The following is a 19,102-nucleotide window of genomic DNA, read 5'->3' on the forward strand; positions in this document are numbered from 1 at the left end:
TGAAAGATTGGGTACCAGAGCTGGTTTGAGATCCTTGGCTTTACTAGCAAGGATAAATATCCAAATTGAAACTCAGAAACACAAAGTATTGGTCTTAACCAATAGTATCCTTTTTAGTTAAATGGCTAAAAGTGGAAAGATATGCCACCTGCCATCCCACTCGCCTTTGTTATTCATCAACCACACAAATTAAAATATTATGCGATCACCAGGATCAACCACGGAGTAAGAAATGCCCACCAAAACCGATTTATTTATGGTCCAAGCTCTGTGTCTCTACATTCGTCATAGCTGAAAAACGGACTTGACTAACAGACTAATACTGGGACTAATATAGAGTTCAAACCAAAAATCAAATCTTTAGTTACGAAAACGCACTTATTGTAAAAAGGAGTATTTGGTGTAACATAATTGCTGCTACTACTTTGCGGAACACATCTAACATACAAAATAAATAACAAAATTTGAGTCAATAAAATCCCTTTGATTAATATATTTAAAAATAAAACATGCATGTTGTTGAAAACCAACAGTTGCATAGTAGCGGCTATAACAAACCTGTATCCATTGATGTTGATCAAAAAATTTGGGAATCCATCCAGTACCAGCTCTTCCAAAAGAACTAAGCCGAGCTGACTGCGGACTATTGACATCGTCTATTGCACTAGATGCAGTGACATGAAAATGCTCATCCCATACATTGTGTAGGGAAACGCCAGCAGCATGATCACAATCTAAAGGATGGGTGAAATGCAAAGAAATTAATAGAAGAAATATACAATAGCAATAACACAATGCATGTAGCTGCATTTCTTCATTTTGTTCGACAATCGGCTTTTTCGATACACAATCCAAACAAAGACTGGATAACTTATGACCAGAGGTGTACCAAGAGGCTCGTGGCCCATGGACAAGGAGCAGTGCGGGCCTGTAGGGCCCTTTTTAAGGATGGTCTTAACTCTGAATCCTCCGGCCCCTGGACTGCATCCTGTCCACCTGCTTGCTACGCTCCTGCTTATGACTTTCAACAGGGTTAGGGTTAGGGCATGCAGTACAGGTTATAAAGTTGGGTTAGGTTAGAATTGACCGCGTCGGACATGGTGTATCGAATAACGGAGAGCGTCGCTTCAAGCAAGTTTGTTTGTACGGTCACTACGTGTGGATTTGTCCGAATGGGACCAAGCTCAAACAAAATCCGTTTAAGGCGCAAAAGAAAGAAGCCTTACAAAGCAATGGTTGTAGTGTTTACCTCTTTTTTTTTTTTTTCAAGGGAAAGTGGAAACCATTCTCTATTCGAATGATCCGTCCATCACTTGAAGGAGATAACAGTTAATGTTTTTATATCACCAGGGTTTTTACTTATACGCACAAAATAAACTTACCGTTATCATGGCAACCAATAAGTTCAAATCGCAGATGAATATGATTAAACCACGTGATTGGTATAATTCGAATGCATTCTGCACGGATTGGTGACGTAAATATAATGGGTTTTGCGCACGTAGTCTCTCCATTTGCACGAAATACCTACAAGAAAAATGGTGTTAAAATCAAATTGTATCAAATATGGAACATCAACTCAGCAGCCAGGAGGTCACGAAACTAGCAACTTGTGACTTTATGCTCACTTTGTGGTAGCAGTTCACAAATTTCAAAAACGTTTTGATAGCCACAATTTATCGATTAACACCAAATTAGGCCTACCACTTCCTGGGTTCCGCTTGCGCACAATCTTTGTCATATTTGTACACTCACCGGTTGTATTGGTTGTCTGATAATTTAGAACTCATGATATATTTTGATAAATTATCTTTGTACACTTACCGGGTGTCTTGGTAGCCTGATATAATTTACAAATACTTTACTTTTTGATATATCTGCAACCCAACTTACCACTTCCTGCGGATCCGCGGGCGCATAATCTTTATACACCCACCAGTTGGCTTGGTTTGTTCGATAATGTATTTTAAAGTATTCAATCCATCCCACATCATCATCTGTGCCGCCACCTTGAGTTATCACTCCCGTGATCAACATCCTCTGAGGAAAACAGACTTGCATCCATTCTCCGGTGTCGTTGTTGGCGGGTTTCCAATAAGAGTCAGAATTAAGTCGTCCATGATGAGCAGTGTGGGTGTCGTCTGCTTCGCTCGAAGCTGTCACGTCACTTGGTGGTATACGGTTATCTTCCATACCCAGTGTAAGGGGGCAGTCATCTAGCACCAAATAGTCATTCCTTGTTAATACCATTCAGACATAATTATAACACTCATTCAAAGATTTGAATCCACACACATGCACAAATAAAAATACATTTTTGCACAACAAAATTGATAGAAGTAAGAAAGAATTAAACCCAAGATATATATACAACGATGAGTTTTAAATGACAATGTCAAAACTCAGCATTATCAGGCAATGACCAGCTGTCGCTTCCAAGCTTTGATAGTTTTGCTACTAAAACACGGTGGTATATTTTTTGGGGGAAATCTTGCCAACCGTCTCTGTTCAACTACCTCTCAAAATGTAATAGAGTGGTCCGAAAGTATCTATGCACTCCAAAAAGAGTGACAATCAGACCAATAGAGTGACATTTTCACTCCAAAAGAGTGGATTTCACTCCAAAAGAGTGAAATGTAATATTTGGATAATGCGGTCGATTCCAGGGGTCGATTCACAATACGATACGCCCTCAGCGGCTGCTGGGGAGAAGCCAAAATACGCAGTGCATCCAAAGCCCACGTAATTCGAATACAACAGAAACATTATTACGTCAACGTCGTCAATTGTCTGTTCAAATGGCAATATAATGATGTGAAGGTGGTACTACACCCCTTGATAAATTTGTGACTATTTTGGCATTTTTCTCAAAAAATAGTATAAAACTGGTAACAAAAGTTATGTATATCATAGGGCAAGGAATCCAGTTACTACACTGGAATGACTCAAGACAAGCGGTACGTTATTTATGATAAGAAAGGAGGTACCGCTAGAATGTACCTCATTTCTTAACATATATAATGAACCACTTGTCTTGAATCACTGAAATTTCAGTGAAGTAATTGGATTCCTTGCCCTATAATATACATAACTTTTGTTACCAGTGTGTAGTTATTTTTTGAGAAATTATCAAGGTGTGTAGTACCACCTTAAACGTGAAAGCACATTAAAATAGCAATTTACAATAATAGTAGATCCATTTCATATCAATTGATTACACAAAATCCTTAATGGAGCTGATTTAAACATTATTATTATCACACTCGCGTGAACCAATGGTGGCTAAAACGGTTGGAGGTCAAAAATTGGATTGACAAGAACAACCGCTGGCGGCGCATCGTGTTATGAATCGCGAGAATTAGCAGGCCTGAGAATTACATAACAACAACCTGTTATTTAGTGTTGAAAAATGTCAGGGGATCTATATTATTATTTTCATGGTGGTAGACGCTAGTGTAATTCATATCAAAACAATTTCCATTTTTTGTAATTAACGTGCGAAGTATAAAAAATCCGACACAATCCCCTATCTAAATAATAATAATAATACAATAATAATAATAATAATAATAATAATAATAATAATAATAATAATAATAATAATAATAATAATAATTTATATCTGATGTTTCACCTGTTGCCATTAACATGCTCACAATATTTTAATAGCCTCGGGTATTTATCGACATTCTGTGTAATGGTTCATGATTAGAATTCAGGGTCATTTGATTGCGTAATACTACAATATGCAATAATGCAATGCTAATTGGCAAATTTACAGGGTAATTACACAATCTAAATACCACACTAGCTTACCTCAAAGTAACAACAAGAATAGTAAGTGTACGAGGAGGAATAGCTTGGACAAACCCTATGTGAAATAGTAAAATTGAAGCTACCCAGTAACCACAAAACATTTTACAGAAAACGTTTAATTGTTGGGTTGTATAAAGGGTATAAAACGTTTTAATAATAATAAAAAATTGACTTGAAGCGAAACATTCCAACATAATGGTATTTACGTGTTGACGAAATATTTTAAACTAAAATTTGTAAAATGTTGCTCAGTGCCTTTATATAACCCGACATTTAAATTTTCATTAAAACGCTTTGAATAAAATCAAACCGTATTAATTCATAACGTTTTAAGAACATTTTTGAGTTTTCTGGGTATAGAATAGTAATAACTTTACCAAACTCTGTGGTGAAATATTAAAAGAAGATACAGAAAAGGAAAAATCGGGGTTAACACAAACATTTTAACAACTTCAAAATAATATGTGCAATATTTTTCCTGGGAAGTGCAACCAAGTGTGCTACCAAGAGTAGAATCCTCCATGCAAACACCATGACTTACCAGGTAACTTAGTGGCTTGGAAAGCGTCGCAGACTGCTGAAATAATAAATAAGATAAAAGCGGAAATTGTGCAACAACAAAAAGGAAACGGGAAATCAAATAGGACAAGGTCGCCATCCACTATAATTTTTAGATAAAATTGAGAACAACGTTAATCGCCATTGTACCGTTCCACTCTAACATCAAATCATCGATGCCAGGAAAGTCGAGATACAGTTAAACGTTAAAATGAGGATGCAACATCCAGTTTATTTTGTTCTTTATTGAATCAATTTTATAAGAAACATAGGTTTGTAAAAAAGTCATAATAGGTGGTAGACAATAATAGACATTGATTATAATTCAATTTATTTGATCGCATCACACAATGAATGTGGCTTGGACAAGAGATACATTAGACATAGATGTCGATCCTATCAGAATGATTAAAAAGTGAGGACGTGGAAAACTTGATACCGACTTGATATTACTGTCTGTTCAATTAGGAGATACATTGCATCAGCACAGAGTACAGTATCAATTGAGGAAATACCTCTAACTTTCAAACGAAAAACATTGCATTGAGAAACCTGATGATAATTACAAACACTCGCTGAGCAGCTTTTAGTCCGATAAGATGATTATCTATTTGTTTTCATGAATTGGAAGACATTCTTTGATGTATTACTGAGGTCAATCATCTGAAATTACTGGAGCGCGAGCCACCCAGGCTGATGGCTCAGCATAGTATTTTATTATCAGAAGGTTTTCTCCAAATTCATTTCCTAATGGTAATAGTGGCCTAAGTAAGAGGTTCAAGGAATTCAAGTGCGCATATAATCTATATAATTAAATGAAATAAGTAATATAACAAACCTGTGTCAATTCTGGTGAAGAGATCGATTTCAACGCCTCGTGCTGGATCTCTATACAAATCCAAAGTATACAAACTCTGATCAGTAAGAATACACTTCCTGTCATCATAGTAGTACTCCTCTCTGAACTCAAATGAACGACATACAAATGATGTTTCGGCTAGGCAGTAATTGGCACAGTCCTCTGCTGTTATATCAGGGTCTCTGTGGTATTTCTTGTTATGAGATGCTATGTAAGTCCACAGATTTCGAGTAAATTTGGAAAGAGCGTCAGATTTACCTGAAATGTATCACATGAATTGAGGTACGGATAAGTGCAAGAAGCCCCATCTGAAATAGCTGCCATATTCGTATGTGTACAATATAGATTGCAGATATTACCAAATGTCTGTAGGGCAGCTATTGCGGATATAGTCTTCTGGCATTAACCCCTCGAAATTATTTGTAATTGTAATAAATAATTATTAATTAATAATATATAATAAATAATAAATTAATAATTTCAAGATTTCTTAGTTCTTAGCCGTCGCAAAATAATGATAATTAAAATTTACAATGAAAAATTAATATAAATGCTGAAAATCAAACAAATAAATTTGAAAGAATCAGAAACTGTAAATAGAATGGTCGGATATCCGGATCGATGCGAGAAGGCTTGTTTACTGTGGAAAAGACGATGCAATGATTCTAATTCAGGAAATATATCGTGTTTCCTGTGAAAGGAGCCAACAGGGCAGCGACCTTTGCTACTCCTAGCCTCCCTCTGACTGTAAACAATAATCCGTTTGGTTGTTGTAAATTGTTTCAAATCACAATGCAATTATATTGGCACCATTCGTATTGAATCACCCAAGTTTGAGATTTATACCTTCCAATAGAAAATTAATATTTCAAAACGGATGTAAACTTACATGGTTTGATTGGACAATAATCCCAATCAATTGTGCCATTTCTGTTCTCATAGTAACACCACGGTTTGGTTTCATTGTTCGGATTGCGGCAAAAATTTTGCTCCAAATCTGTGCAAAAACGTTTAGCAATTTTAAGATCATTATTGGGAAACGACACGTATTATTAATTACACAGCAAAGAAGTACATGTATATTTATATTGAAGATTTACTTTTGTTTAGGTAAAGCTTACATATTGTATGGCCTTGATGTACATCAGTATCTTTTTTCAAAAACAGTTTCATTGTCTTATCCACCTTTTTCACGGTCATTTTGACGGATAGATCCAAAATGCTCAAAAACTCAAAATGTGGGCTTCTGACCTAATTAACCTCACCTTTTATTTGAGCATTTTAGCCTGAAAAGTGTCAATTTTTACGTTCTTCGCGCAAAATTTGTTACACTTTTGCACCATATTTCACCATTTTAGCTTCAATATGGCAAATGTTTTTGTACCATAAACTTATTCTGTCGCCAAAAGGTACTGGATCACAATACTTCTAAAAACATTTTTCCAAACCCATCCGGTCCCCAAAATCAAAAAGAAATCTACGGCACTGGTCCAGTACCGCCACAGTCAATGTCAAAGTTCATATGCCAACATTACATAAACATCCTGTCATGCTTGTTGATCATTTCAAGCGTTTCCAATGATACATCAATCCGACATCAATAAACATTCAGAACTGGTGTGTTCCAACATTTTTGACAAGGGGTGTAGTAACATGTGTATAGCCTATTATATGGTGGTACTAGTTGTATTAGAAGTCAGTCATATCATACTTACCTGCTTCGTGATATACATGTGTATGAATTAACAGGCTGGTCCATCATATCTTTACCTGCATCGGGATATGTGTTTGGATTAACTGGCTGATTCGTCATATCTTACTTACCTGCATTGAGATATGTATTTGGATTAACTGGCCGGTCCATCATATCATACTAGCTCTTACTGTTATGAGCCGTAATGATTCAAGGCCAATATCAGCTTTTACCCAAATTCACACGAATGCACAACACAAATACACTGTTTGATTAAGTCAACAAAATCTAAGTCTTTAATTGAAAGTAAAATATGATTGGTAGATGACAACAATTGCACATACAATATAATCATACAATCACAATTTTAACTAATCAGAACTAAACCAGCAGTCCTCTTCTTGGTGATCATATAGTTCTATTGCAATGTTCCGGATAGCTGATGTATATCTCCTCGTTTGTTTATCCTGCGAAAATCACAGTTCAGCGGAGTCCATTGTACATTTGCATTTATATATCCTTGCGTATAAAATCCTTGCACAGAAATGGTACCGCTTTCTCCAAACACTTAACTCCTTGCGCAGCTCTCCAAACACTTAATTCCTTGCGCAGATGACAATCTCCAAAAAATGGTGTTTCTTTCACCAATCACTTCTTTCTGCACTGCTCCACTTTATTGACAGATGTGTTGTTTTAAAACCCAGATTCCAGCAAGTCGCCAGTCCGGGTCGACAGAAGAACTTTAATCCTTTGATGAGGAGGAGCACATTCGTGTACTCAAAATCTCCTCTGTTGCTGTATTAAAATAGCACATTATTGGCTATGTATAGGTTCAAATGTACCTCTTTTTGAAGGATGACCAACACATAGAAAATTTACTTACTCCCATGATATTCTGTAAAGAGCAAACTAAAGCGTCCACCTTTTTATACTTCTAAAAAACCCATGATCTATAAATAGACAATTTTGTCACATTACAGCACATCCTGTGGGTATTCTCCATGTCATATATCCACTTTATATTAACAGGGATTCCCCTGATGGTACAATGCACAGTGAACGTTCTGGAAAAGGGAATTCCCAAATATTCAAAATTAGAAATGATTCAATTTGTTTTGATCAACTTAATGAATGAGAAGGGATTTCCCCAAATGTCTCATGAAATATCTCTTAATTTTGTAAACAAAAATTAATAATTGCTCCGGGCACATCACATTACTTACCTGCATTGGGATATGTGTTTGGATTAACAGGCTGGTCCATCATATCTTTACCTGCATCATGATATGTGTTTGGGTTAATAGGCTAGTCCATGATATCTTACTTACCAGCATTGGGATATGTGTTTGGGTTAACTGGTTGGTCCGTCATATCTTGCCATGCCTGACAGCTATAACCACTCTCAGTAAACATGGCGGCATCGCGATAATCGAAGCCATTGCCAACCATGCAACCAGTATGGGCTGCAACAAAATAGAATCATTATTTGAAAAATTTTAGATACTATTATTTGAAACCGACGGCATATATTTTGAACAATAAATGGTTATAAATAAAACAGTTATCGAAAACTGTCGGCTTCTTCCTTGACAGATTCCATAATCGTATTGATTTTATTTTCAATCATCTCGTTGTGATCACTGCATAATGACGAATAGCGTCCAACTATAACCCGTCAGCAACCACACCCCTTGTATTATATGACTACAGAGGGCGATGTTACGATCAAAGCCAATGTCATGGTCGCTACTAAGGCTAGGTCGCTACCAGCTCTTGGCGAATCGCGTAGTTCATGGGTTATATATATGGAAGGTTTTCGGCAGTATACAAAAATCACGATTTAACTTGTACTTATAGTTTGATCAGCTTGTAATAGGCGGGAAATGTTAGGCTTTTACCACTACGCCGAAAAATATATACACGTTAAGAGTGCTATAGTTGACCTGTCTGGTCTACATTTTGTGTGTTAAAAAAGTAGAGAAAGTATCGGACTTGAATTAATAATTCGTGATGGTTCTGGTGAGATATCACAAGAAAATTCTCAAAATAAAATATTTTGATATTAATCCGCGATGTTATAAGGCCCGCCGATTACGAGCTGATAAAAGTATAAGATGCTTAAGTTGTACGTCTACTTGTAAAATTGTCTACTTCTGTGTCTTTTGCATGTGATCTGTATAATGAATCACATTCCGATATATACTATATGTACCTTGACACGGGGGTATTCGGCAGAAGGTAAGCTTGGTAACATTGTTCGCATCTTGATAATAACATCTGGGCCCATTTTTGAGACTTGCGACACGGCAATAATTCTCGACCAAATCTGAAAAGAAGACGATTACTACTATACTAATAAAGAATTATACTGATGAAAGCTAAATTAATCCAGGCGCCATATCTATCGACAAAATCAAAACATTGTGAAGTTTGAGCAAATAAATTACCGATACAAGGATATATACAAACAAGTGTTATTGCAAGACTAATCTTTTGCATTGGCATATTTGCGGTTGTTTCGTATTAATTGATCTTTCATCAAAAACATTCTATATGCTTGTAGACGAGGTTTTACGGTATACTTTTATTGCAAAGCCGTCCAAGTGGAATGGTCCTCCTGTATATAATTATTTAAATTAATGCATATCTGGAGAGCCCTACTTATCTTCCCTACATCATCTTGTGATTACTATATCACTTTGCCATTTTTGTATTTCAGTTTGGTTTTTTTTATTATTATTTTGTAGACGTGTTTTGTACGCATTCCAATAATTTTAACAACTTCATTTTCCAGATGTAATGCAATAGACTATACATGCTACTCAATTTTTCTACTATTCAGTGCTAAAGAAAGGTTGGTTGATATCAATCTTTTATCTTATTGCATTGGTCTATTTGCTTGAATTCTTTTTTGGTAGTTCTTCTTTTGCAATGTGATCAAAATTGTTCCAAGTAAGATTGAATGTCAACAAAAAAGTTCACAGAGAATGCCATGTAGAGAAATAGTTCTCTATAGTTTTGCTTGATTACTTTTGTGTCTTTACGGAATAACCAATGAAATAAACAAACCTGCATCGGGGTAACTGATTGGATTGATTATTTTGCCATTATCTTCCCATCTGTTGCATGGTATACAGCCGCCGATATCGTAGGTTTGCTTTGGGCAAGCCTCTGCCACAGTTCCACTGTACTTCTTCCTTTCTGTGTCGACACAATCCCATTCTCCTACATGACAGAAAAGAAGTTGGACATCAATGTGCACTATTTTTAACACTACACGAAACAGACACTTCATTACACGTGCCGTATATATAACATAGTTATGCACAAGGGTTATACGTGATATAGTTGCATCTAAATGTAATTTACCCTGAATCATTACGCACGTACAAGCATATTCTACTTAAATCGATGGTAAAATGTACAGGTATCGAAACGAATATGTTGTATTTGAGCCCCTCTCGGCATAAATCCCGGGCATAAATAACAAGGTTTGGCAAGCTGATTACAATACGCCATGAAAGTTGCCTTATCTTGTAAACAATATGTCAGACTTAAGGCATGGGGTATGGGCGAACTTGAAGTACAGGTATCTGGAGAGGGGAAGCAACGAGTTACCCCAAATCACATCGGCAGGTAGTGACTGGGCCGCCAAGTGCTAATATAATATTTATTTTGGAAGGTTCGTGTTTGTTTTAAATTTTGGGGCGTTTTTCCCAAATTTGATATTTTTGGGGATATTTCAAAAAAGCGATATGCCAAAGACAACTCTTAATTTGGGCACATAGTTTGTTATTGTTATTGCAGTTCTTTTCCACATACCTACGTTAACATTCGCTTGGGCGATTTACTAATAAAGGGTTCAAAAGAAATAACTCCCCCCCCCCCCTAAAATTACCAAACATTTCTTTGCATAACTTGACCTACATTTTGTTGATTTGAAAAATTCAAAAAGCTGTGAATAGAGGAATCGTTCTGCAACCCTCCCAAAGTTGTTTCATTTGCAAAAACAATATTTTTGGTCAAAAATAATCACATTTTCCAAAAATGATGCTTTCAGAAAAAGTTGCACTTTACGATATTATGTGCAAAACGTTCTCGATATTAATGTTAAGGTTGATTTAATTCTTGGTTTGTTCCTTCACCTTTCTGTCTATGAACCTTCAGGCACCCATGCAACCATAATTCAGTGCAAAACAAAGATTTGTTGAACTTAATTTTGACGTAAAATAAGATTTTCTTTGAAGTTTGTTGTTTCAAAAATGGTAAAATCACTAGGAAAGAGAAATGAGCTCTCCACGCATACATTTGACCAAAATCGTGAACATTTACCTGTATTGGGTCGGTTGAAGCATCTTGCATTTTGATTTAAAATAATGGCTTTCTTGGATAAATGTGTAACAGTCATGATGTGGCCACAAGATATTGGCTGCATGCAGTTAATTGGCTGGATGCTGACTTTCAACCTCCAATCTCTGTTGGCCATTTCTTCTTTTCATGTACGCCTTTATTCAAGAGAGCCGTTGCTATAGATCTTTGCAATTGTTTCAGTCTACCATTTGCAAATAAAATTTTCATCTCTTCTAGCCAACGAAAGAAATAAGCATCACACTACAAACCTTATTCCTACTCCTATAGTGATTTTACCAATTTGAAACACCGACTGAAAATCCCATTCATGTCAAAATTCATGTCAATGAATCATTGTTTTATACTGAAAGATGATTGCATGGGTGACTGAGTAATTAGATACATAAAACTTAAGAAAATAAACTAACAATTAAATCATTCAAAACATTGATCACGTTGATATCGAGAACGTGTTTGTACATTACATGTATAGGATGTTGAAAAGTGCAACTTTTCTTTGAAAGCATCATTTTTGGAAAATGTGATAATTTTTGACCAACATGCGTGTTCGTTAATACAGCTTTAGTCTCCTCCACCTTCTCAACATGGTACGTGGAATGTCTGGAATCACACTGACGGCGGAGGAGAATACTAGCTGGTCAGACAGTTTAATTTTATCAAGCATATAATACCTAAACAATCACCGTCATTTGATCGATTTACTACAGAATATAATTGATTATTCAAAATATAATTTTAATATTGTAAACATGTTAACTTATATATGTGTGTACTAAAGTATAAGGACACGTGAATAAAATCATGTCGAAGACAAAATGGCCGCTAATCCGCCTATTGTCTAGACTTAAACTACATCTTCCGGTTTGTTACGTAATACTAGGATGCCCATCCCTTTGTATCGATCCCTGGCTTGCGTCAACATCTATTACTATACTTCTTTGGAAACGTTGACCTTTGACCATTCTTTGTATAACGCCCTGATATGACCTTGATATGTTCACTTGATTGGGTACGTTATAGCATCCATTTCATTGAGTTGTTAGGACCTGGTCAGTAGATAATACTACATGGATACAGTAGTTTCACATGGTGTGTGAGCATGGTGAAAGACTCATTATTGATTAGGCGCGGACATATTAAAGGTACAGATCCTTTGCGTGTATAGCAGAAAATTATAATAGAATGTTTGGAATTTTGCACTTATTAATACTAACCGCATTCTGTATTATATATTTATTTATTTATTTAGGCCTATTTCGGTGGCGTATAACCAGGGGATGTGGCGCCCGGGCCAAGGATACATAATGGTGCCCCTCCAATTCTTGTAGAAAACAAATTGGAAAAAATACGACTAATTAATTTTGGTTATGATGAAGTTGAATTTTGGTCTTAAACTGATCATTCAAATGACTAATTGTGATGAAATGCGAGCAAAAATTGTGACTTTCATCGCTTGATGGAGCGCTTAATCGATGCTGAATTGATCAATTCGACGCCCCCTAAGGTGGCGCCCAGGGTACGTGCCCCCAACCCCAAAGTATTAATGTGGGGGGATTTTGTCTGTCTGCCGCCGCGCCCCTATAAGGTGTGCGTGAGTGCGGAAGGATCGCAGAAACTAACTGTTTTATATGAAGTCTGAAATTTCATTTTCCGCTCTAATTATTGAAATATTTCGAGCTATCTAATTATCAACGACTCACAATACTGCACGTAATACTTTCTCCTCCTATTCCATCCACACCAGTGATTTCCTATTTAGTTACTTATCATGCTTTTATACATAATCGACAGTTTAGTCATAAATAATCAAATTTACTCCCATGTTGGTTTCAATGTTATCGTCAGGTCTTTATAAAAACATTAACAAGAACCTTTGTTACACTTATTTCACGTCCTTTTTAAAAAGATGCAAATATCTCAAACTTTAAGTAATAATAAGTTGAAAAATTGAACATTTCATGTTCATTTTAAAGTATTATTAATTTATTCATATTAGTGGACAATGATGGATGTTATCCAATACCTGCATGCATTAATAGCACGTTCAGTAAACCTAATCATGTGGTAATTATTCCATTTGGTAAATAGGGCATACAAAAATGCACATTAACGATACAGACCTGACAGTTATATATTCTTTTATAGTTCATCCTTGAGACAAATTTGTAGTCAAGTTATGCAAAAATAGGTGTACTGCAAATGGCAAATAATCATTACGCATGAATTCAAAATTCCTCGATTCAACAACCCCCACCCGGTTACTTCAAAATAAAACATATATTATTTCAGAGAGATTTAGAAAATTTACCAACTGTGATGTTTCAAACTTTGTGACATGAACATGGGTATAATTAATAAGTTAGTATTGTAATCTAACTGTGTCGTTACAATATTTCTACCCACTATCTTATCTTTAACTCAAAATAGTCTAGACAGGTGCATTGCTTCTCACAAAACAACGTAGTAGACACAGACCACAAGGGGAAGAACCCAGCAAACACAAACATGTTTTTAAAACGTCATGGATTTTGTTTATAACGTTTTACTAACATTTAAATATCGGATTTTATATTGGTCATGAAATAGATATAGAAAACACGATAAATGTTATTGTAAGACATTATTTGGCAATCATTTTCACAAAATATTTAGTCAACACTTAAATTATGTTAGAATGTTTTGTACCAAGTTTTCAAAAATGTTTTTTGAATGTTATTAAAATATTATTAATAAGGATATACCCGCCTGTCCGGCGTAAACATTTTGCTCCTACAAAACTCAAATTCAGCCTCCTTAAATCCGCCATTTTAGGCAAATTCACTACAACTCATTATGTAAAGCACAATTTCTATCAAAAAAATATTTGAAATCATCTCCCGACACACCCCAATTAATATTTAGTCCGTGTGGTTCATGCAGATCCCCTTCAAACTTTTCTTGGCACTTCGTGAAAAAAGTCAGTGAAGTCTGTATTCATATTGAAGTGCCTTCTCCGGTGAATAAACTTTTTGTTGTATATTAGAAAGGAAATGTTTGGAAATACTTCCTGAGAACTTTAGATAGATATTTTAATATCTATCTAAAGTTCTCAGGAAGTATTAAAATGTGTTACCATGGTCCAGGGGCATGGTGTATTTCGTTGGCGCATATTTTGATCTACTCAGCATCACAATGAACTTGAACTTTTAAAGAAGAATATACTATACCACGAGTCATGTGCGTTAACCTAATATAAACACACCACAAAAGTAATTATTTCTTAGCAGCAGGTATACAGTATTGTTGGTCGAGCAGCAGAAATTCTGAATGTAGTTCAAATATAACAGTATACTTTTAGGTCCTGTGGTTCTTGAGATATGTTTGTGGTAATGTATTAACAAAAATAAAAGTTTGCTCAAAGTATATGATTTGTAGAATTTTTCAAATATGTTGATTAATATGTTGATAGATATGACTGCTTCGACCAAAGATACCTCGTATAACCTTTCATTATCTGAATCAACATATTATTGAAAAATAACACTTTGGTGTTTTGCAAACGTTCATTCTGCAAATCATATACTTTGAAAACCTGCTTAATTTATTGTTGTTAATGAGTTATGTACGTTTTACAAAAGTGTTGTTGTTTCAGCCCTCTTTACAACATAACTCAAGAACCACATATACAAAAGTATATCTGTGATATTTGAATTCTTCTATACGCTCGCTATGAATTGAGCAATGCAATTTTTGCTAAAGCTCACTACCATTCGCAAGATGCTGTGAACTACATTTTTTGTTGCTGCTTCGACCAACAATACATAGTATACCCTTAATAAATGACAATTATTCCCAAATGGGTTATCATATGCCTTTGTACTTCAGTATTGGAATGGTCTCAATATGCCAGCCAATCCTTTAAACCCAAGAATTAAAGTTACAACTACTGTGTACGATTATGTGTTGTTTTCTTATAAAATAATGATTCCTCTTCATTATTTTGATGGGGCTGGGGTTATCATCTTTGTCATACATTGGTATACCAGAGATTTAAAATTTTACTTTAGCGAAAAAAACACGGATTATATTGATCATTAAAGTAAATTGCATTTAGAACAAAATGGCTATCATAATGAAAGTGCAATACCGTTCGAGGCCATTAAATTGATTTTGTAAATGGCTAAGTCCGGATTTCTTGCCAACTAATTAACCTTTCTTATGGTCTACGTCCATAGACTGTGGAAAATTGCATTCATTGAATAACAATATTGATTTAACGTTTGGCAAAACTAGTGACAACATTGGATTTGATTGTGTGAACAGTAGTTGATTAAGAGTAGGTGCTGGTGGTTATTATCTTTGTACCAGAGATGTAAGTAAGTTTTCCGGAAATTTCAAGGGTTTAGGTTTTTTTGGTTTTTTTGTTTTTTTGTTTTTTTGTTGTTGTAATTTTACCATCAATTTCATTTTTTCATGAGTTTTTGCGTGGCTTATATCTCTGCCGTATGTCTTTTCCCCCACCAGTCATAAGTACAGGGAATAAAAAAGAAAAAGAATTAAAGTTGTGCACATCAGCAAATCCCTATTTCCTTGTATCCAGTATCCATGGAAGGAAATGTGTTCGGCTTTCATTTATTTGGATCATTCTTTTTGTTTCGTGAATTTGGAGGAGGTAAAAACATGTGATAATCAATAAAAAAAATACTATAAGTATAGTACTTAATTCCATATTGAAACATGAAAAACATTTTTCTGTGACCAAACCGATCCCAAGAAGTGGAAAACCAAGGGTTACATCTGTTGGTAACACCTACCAATCAGGATATTTTGAATCTAATTTTACCACTGAATGGACAACTTACAATTGTAAGACATTTACGACCTTGTTGGTCAGAAAAAATATTGATAACTTCATGTTTTAATTTGACCTTAAGTGAATAATGACAATATTGAATATAACGCAATTCCACACATTAAGCTTTATTCTATCTATTTTCTGTGATTTATTCTGCATTCCAAACTTTTATTTTCATTTCGTATTTTATTTATACTATGTATTTTTATTATGTTGTATTAAATTTTAGTATCCGCTTATTATAATGCACTTTTAAAGTATAACGTGGATTTAAAGTTTAAAGTAAAGTGTATTATTATTCGTCTCTGTACTTACCCACAACTACTTGTAACAATACAAGCACGAGAGTTCCGATTGCAAGTGGTCGCCACATTATATCCCTCTGCCAATGGCTGTATACCTGCATGATGAATACCCTCAACACATAATGTCACATTATGCGTGAGTGGGGTTTTCTAGACGACAAGAAAACCTATATACAAGATATCAAAAAATAAAAAGGAAACGTTAAGGGTTCTGTCATATATTGTGAAAAAGATTCATAATAGCCTAAATCACACGCATCACAACATTACAGGAATGATTCGGGCATAAAAGCTCATAAATGGTCGAATCCAACAAAAAGTGTACACGGCTTGTTTAGGGCCCGGGGGGCACTTCAATTTGAAATGGATATAGGTGTAGGGCTGGCACTTTCGCACTATGGGGCATTCGGTGAGAGCAAAATGTAAACAATATGTGGTCATTGGGTGAGAGCATGATTTTTAGCATTCGGTGAGAGCAAAATGTAAAAAATATGGGGTCATGGGTGAGAACATAACTTTTTTTTTCCTTTGGGTGAGAACCGAAACAGCGCCACAGAAACCTCGAAAATCGAATTTCTAGTTTTAAATGGCTTCAAATTTCTTTGTTTTTCAAAATAAGTAACAAAATCAGTGATAAATGAAAGTTGCTGTTCAAATTGAACTTCTAAGGGTCTTACGGTGACAGATGAAATAGAGAAATAGGGGTCTTCGGGTGACAGAGCATGTGTACGTAAAAAAAATATGGGGTCTTTGGGTGACAGCGATGCTGAAAAAGGGGGTCTATACGCGTCACCTCCAAAGTTGGAGTGCCCCCCCCCCCCCGGGTTTAGGGCCATAACTCATATTAACACTCCGCTTTCGGTTGTTGTTTTTTTGGTTTTTTATTGTGTTTATTCGTCTCGGTCATATGCTTCGCGCCATACCTAATAAGACCCCTTCTGTGAAAAACTTGGACACATGGACCCAAAAACATGCCATTTTGACCCATTTTTGAAAAATATTTCTTAGTATATTAATTTTTCAGTTGAAAAAACATACAAAAAAAAATATGAAAAGCAGTTGTTGGATTGATTCTGTATTGATTTCCCAAAAGGTGTGTATTCAAAGATTGCCTGTTCAATTTTTCATTATTTATACATAGTTGTGGATTTTTTGTGATAATTATTCGAGTGGCATTTTTTACGTTACCTACAAAAACAATTTTTCAAGGCACTAGATAACATTGGGTTATGATGTGATTGTCTCATTAACTATTATTTATTTTTCAAGATTAGTAATGGCACTTTTAGTTCCTATAAGGCCAACATGCTGAAAAAAATGTGGAGGCATTTCTATTTTGGACTTTAAAAAGGACCCGTATACACTTTTGGTTGGATTCGACCATATACATGTACAAGCATTGCACAGTATACATATGACTCATTGAATGTGTTCTTCTCAGATTGAAATAATCGCATTTAACTTTTGGAATTGTGTAGTGACCTCTCACCGGAACTCAACAAAACATAACCATGAACGTTTTAACATGTTCAAGGATGATTTAAAGATATTTTGCACACATGTGAATGGTACTAGAAACGTCAGATGTTTCTTCTCATCTTCTCTGGTTAGTCGAAGCAGCCAAAAATATTTTTCATTATCTAAATCAATATATTATTAAAAAAAGAACACTTCGACGTTTTGCAAAAGTTCATTCTACAAATCATACTTTGAAAACTTGCTTAATTTATTGTTGTTAATGAGTTATGTACCCGGGTTATGAACGTTTTACCATGGACTGTAGAAATAAATCTCTACAGTCCATGGTTTTACAAAAGTGTTGTTGTTTCGGTCCTCATTACAACATAACTCAAGAACCACATGACCTACAAAAGTATCTGTGACTCGCTATGAATTGATGATTGATCAATGCAATTTTTGCCAAAGCTCACTACATTGTACCATTCGCAAGATGTTGTCCCGGTGTTGTACCTACCTATTCGCTACAGTTCAAAATAGTTGCTAACCTTAACGTGAGTATGTTTCAGCTATTTTTGTAGTACCAATACCCAATACTGCGTGTACAATCCACAATACGTTGAGTGATTGGATTTGGCAAAACTTACCTGACCCATAAAACATTCCTCAGAGAAAAACACGCACTTCGTGTATATATTCAATGTATGGATCCCACACTATAGATGTTCCATTTTTAGTTGGTACACGACGTAAAACAACTTGATGAGTTTTAGAATTACATGCACGCTTATCAGGCCTGACTCGAACCAGGGAAATATACTAAACGGCAACTAAGGCCGGGTCAAAAAGTCAAATCCACAAAAACTATACCAGTTTGCTTATTGCACTTACCAAAACATGATTACCCTTAAGTGGAATAAGTACGTGAACTTAGGTAATGTCTATAATGTAGATAATGTAGCCATGTACAATAGCTTACAATTTCAAACAGTCTGGTTGAGTTAGACAAGTCGTTGCCTGCGTCCCATCTTTCCCGGTTCTGGCACTCTGTAGGCCAACACGCGGGTATATATCGTGCTCGTCGGAAATTTCGCGAAAATTAGGGGGTAGGCCTATTGCAGATATCTACAGATTTAGGGGAATGTCGGTGACCAGGGTCAATTTTTATGACTCCTCTATCGTGTGCAAACATTTTAATACCACCCCCC

General features: G+C 35.4%; 1 protein-coding gene across 1 annotated transcript in view; it reads right to left on the reverse strand.

Moving 5' to 3' along the window:
- The window catches only part of LOC140147554 (uncharacterized), a 46,767-nt gene extending 27,880 nt beyond the window's left edge, over positions 1-18,887 (reverse strand). Inside the window, exons 1-11 of the mRNA XM_072169335.1 lie at positions 18,786-18,887; positions 16,447-16,603; positions 9,996-10,151; positions 9,139-9,252; positions 8,255-8,389; positions 6,123-6,230; positions 5,213-5,491; positions 4,358-4,393; positions 1,894-2,216; positions 1,383-1,527; positions 559-734 (exon numbers count right to left, since the gene is read on the reverse strand). Of these exons, the coding sequence (XP_072025436.1) occupies positions 559-734; positions 1,383-1,527; positions 1,894-2,216; positions 4,358-4,393; positions 5,213-5,491; positions 6,123-6,230; positions 8,255-8,389; positions 9,139-9,252; positions 9,996-10,151; positions 16,447-16,537 (1,563 nt within the window). The 5' untranslated portion in view covers positions 16,538-16,603; positions 18,786-18,887. The remainder of the gene's footprint in view (positions 1-558; positions 735-1,382; positions 1,528-1,893; positions 2,217-4,357; positions 4,394-5,212; positions 5,492-6,122; positions 6,231-8,254; positions 8,390-9,138; positions 9,253-9,995; positions 10,152-16,446; positions 16,604-18,785) is intronic.
- Positions 18,888-19,102: the final 215 nt, after the last annotated feature.

The sequence above is a fragment of the Amphiura filiformis genome, chromosome 3, assembly GCF_039555335.1.
Source record: "Amphiura filiformis chromosome 3, Afil_fr2py, whole genome shotgun sequence".
In the NCBI taxonomy this organism is placed as follows: domain Eukaryota; kingdom Metazoa; phylum Echinodermata; class Ophiuroidea; order Amphilepidida; family Amphiuridae; genus Amphiura; species Amphiura filiformis.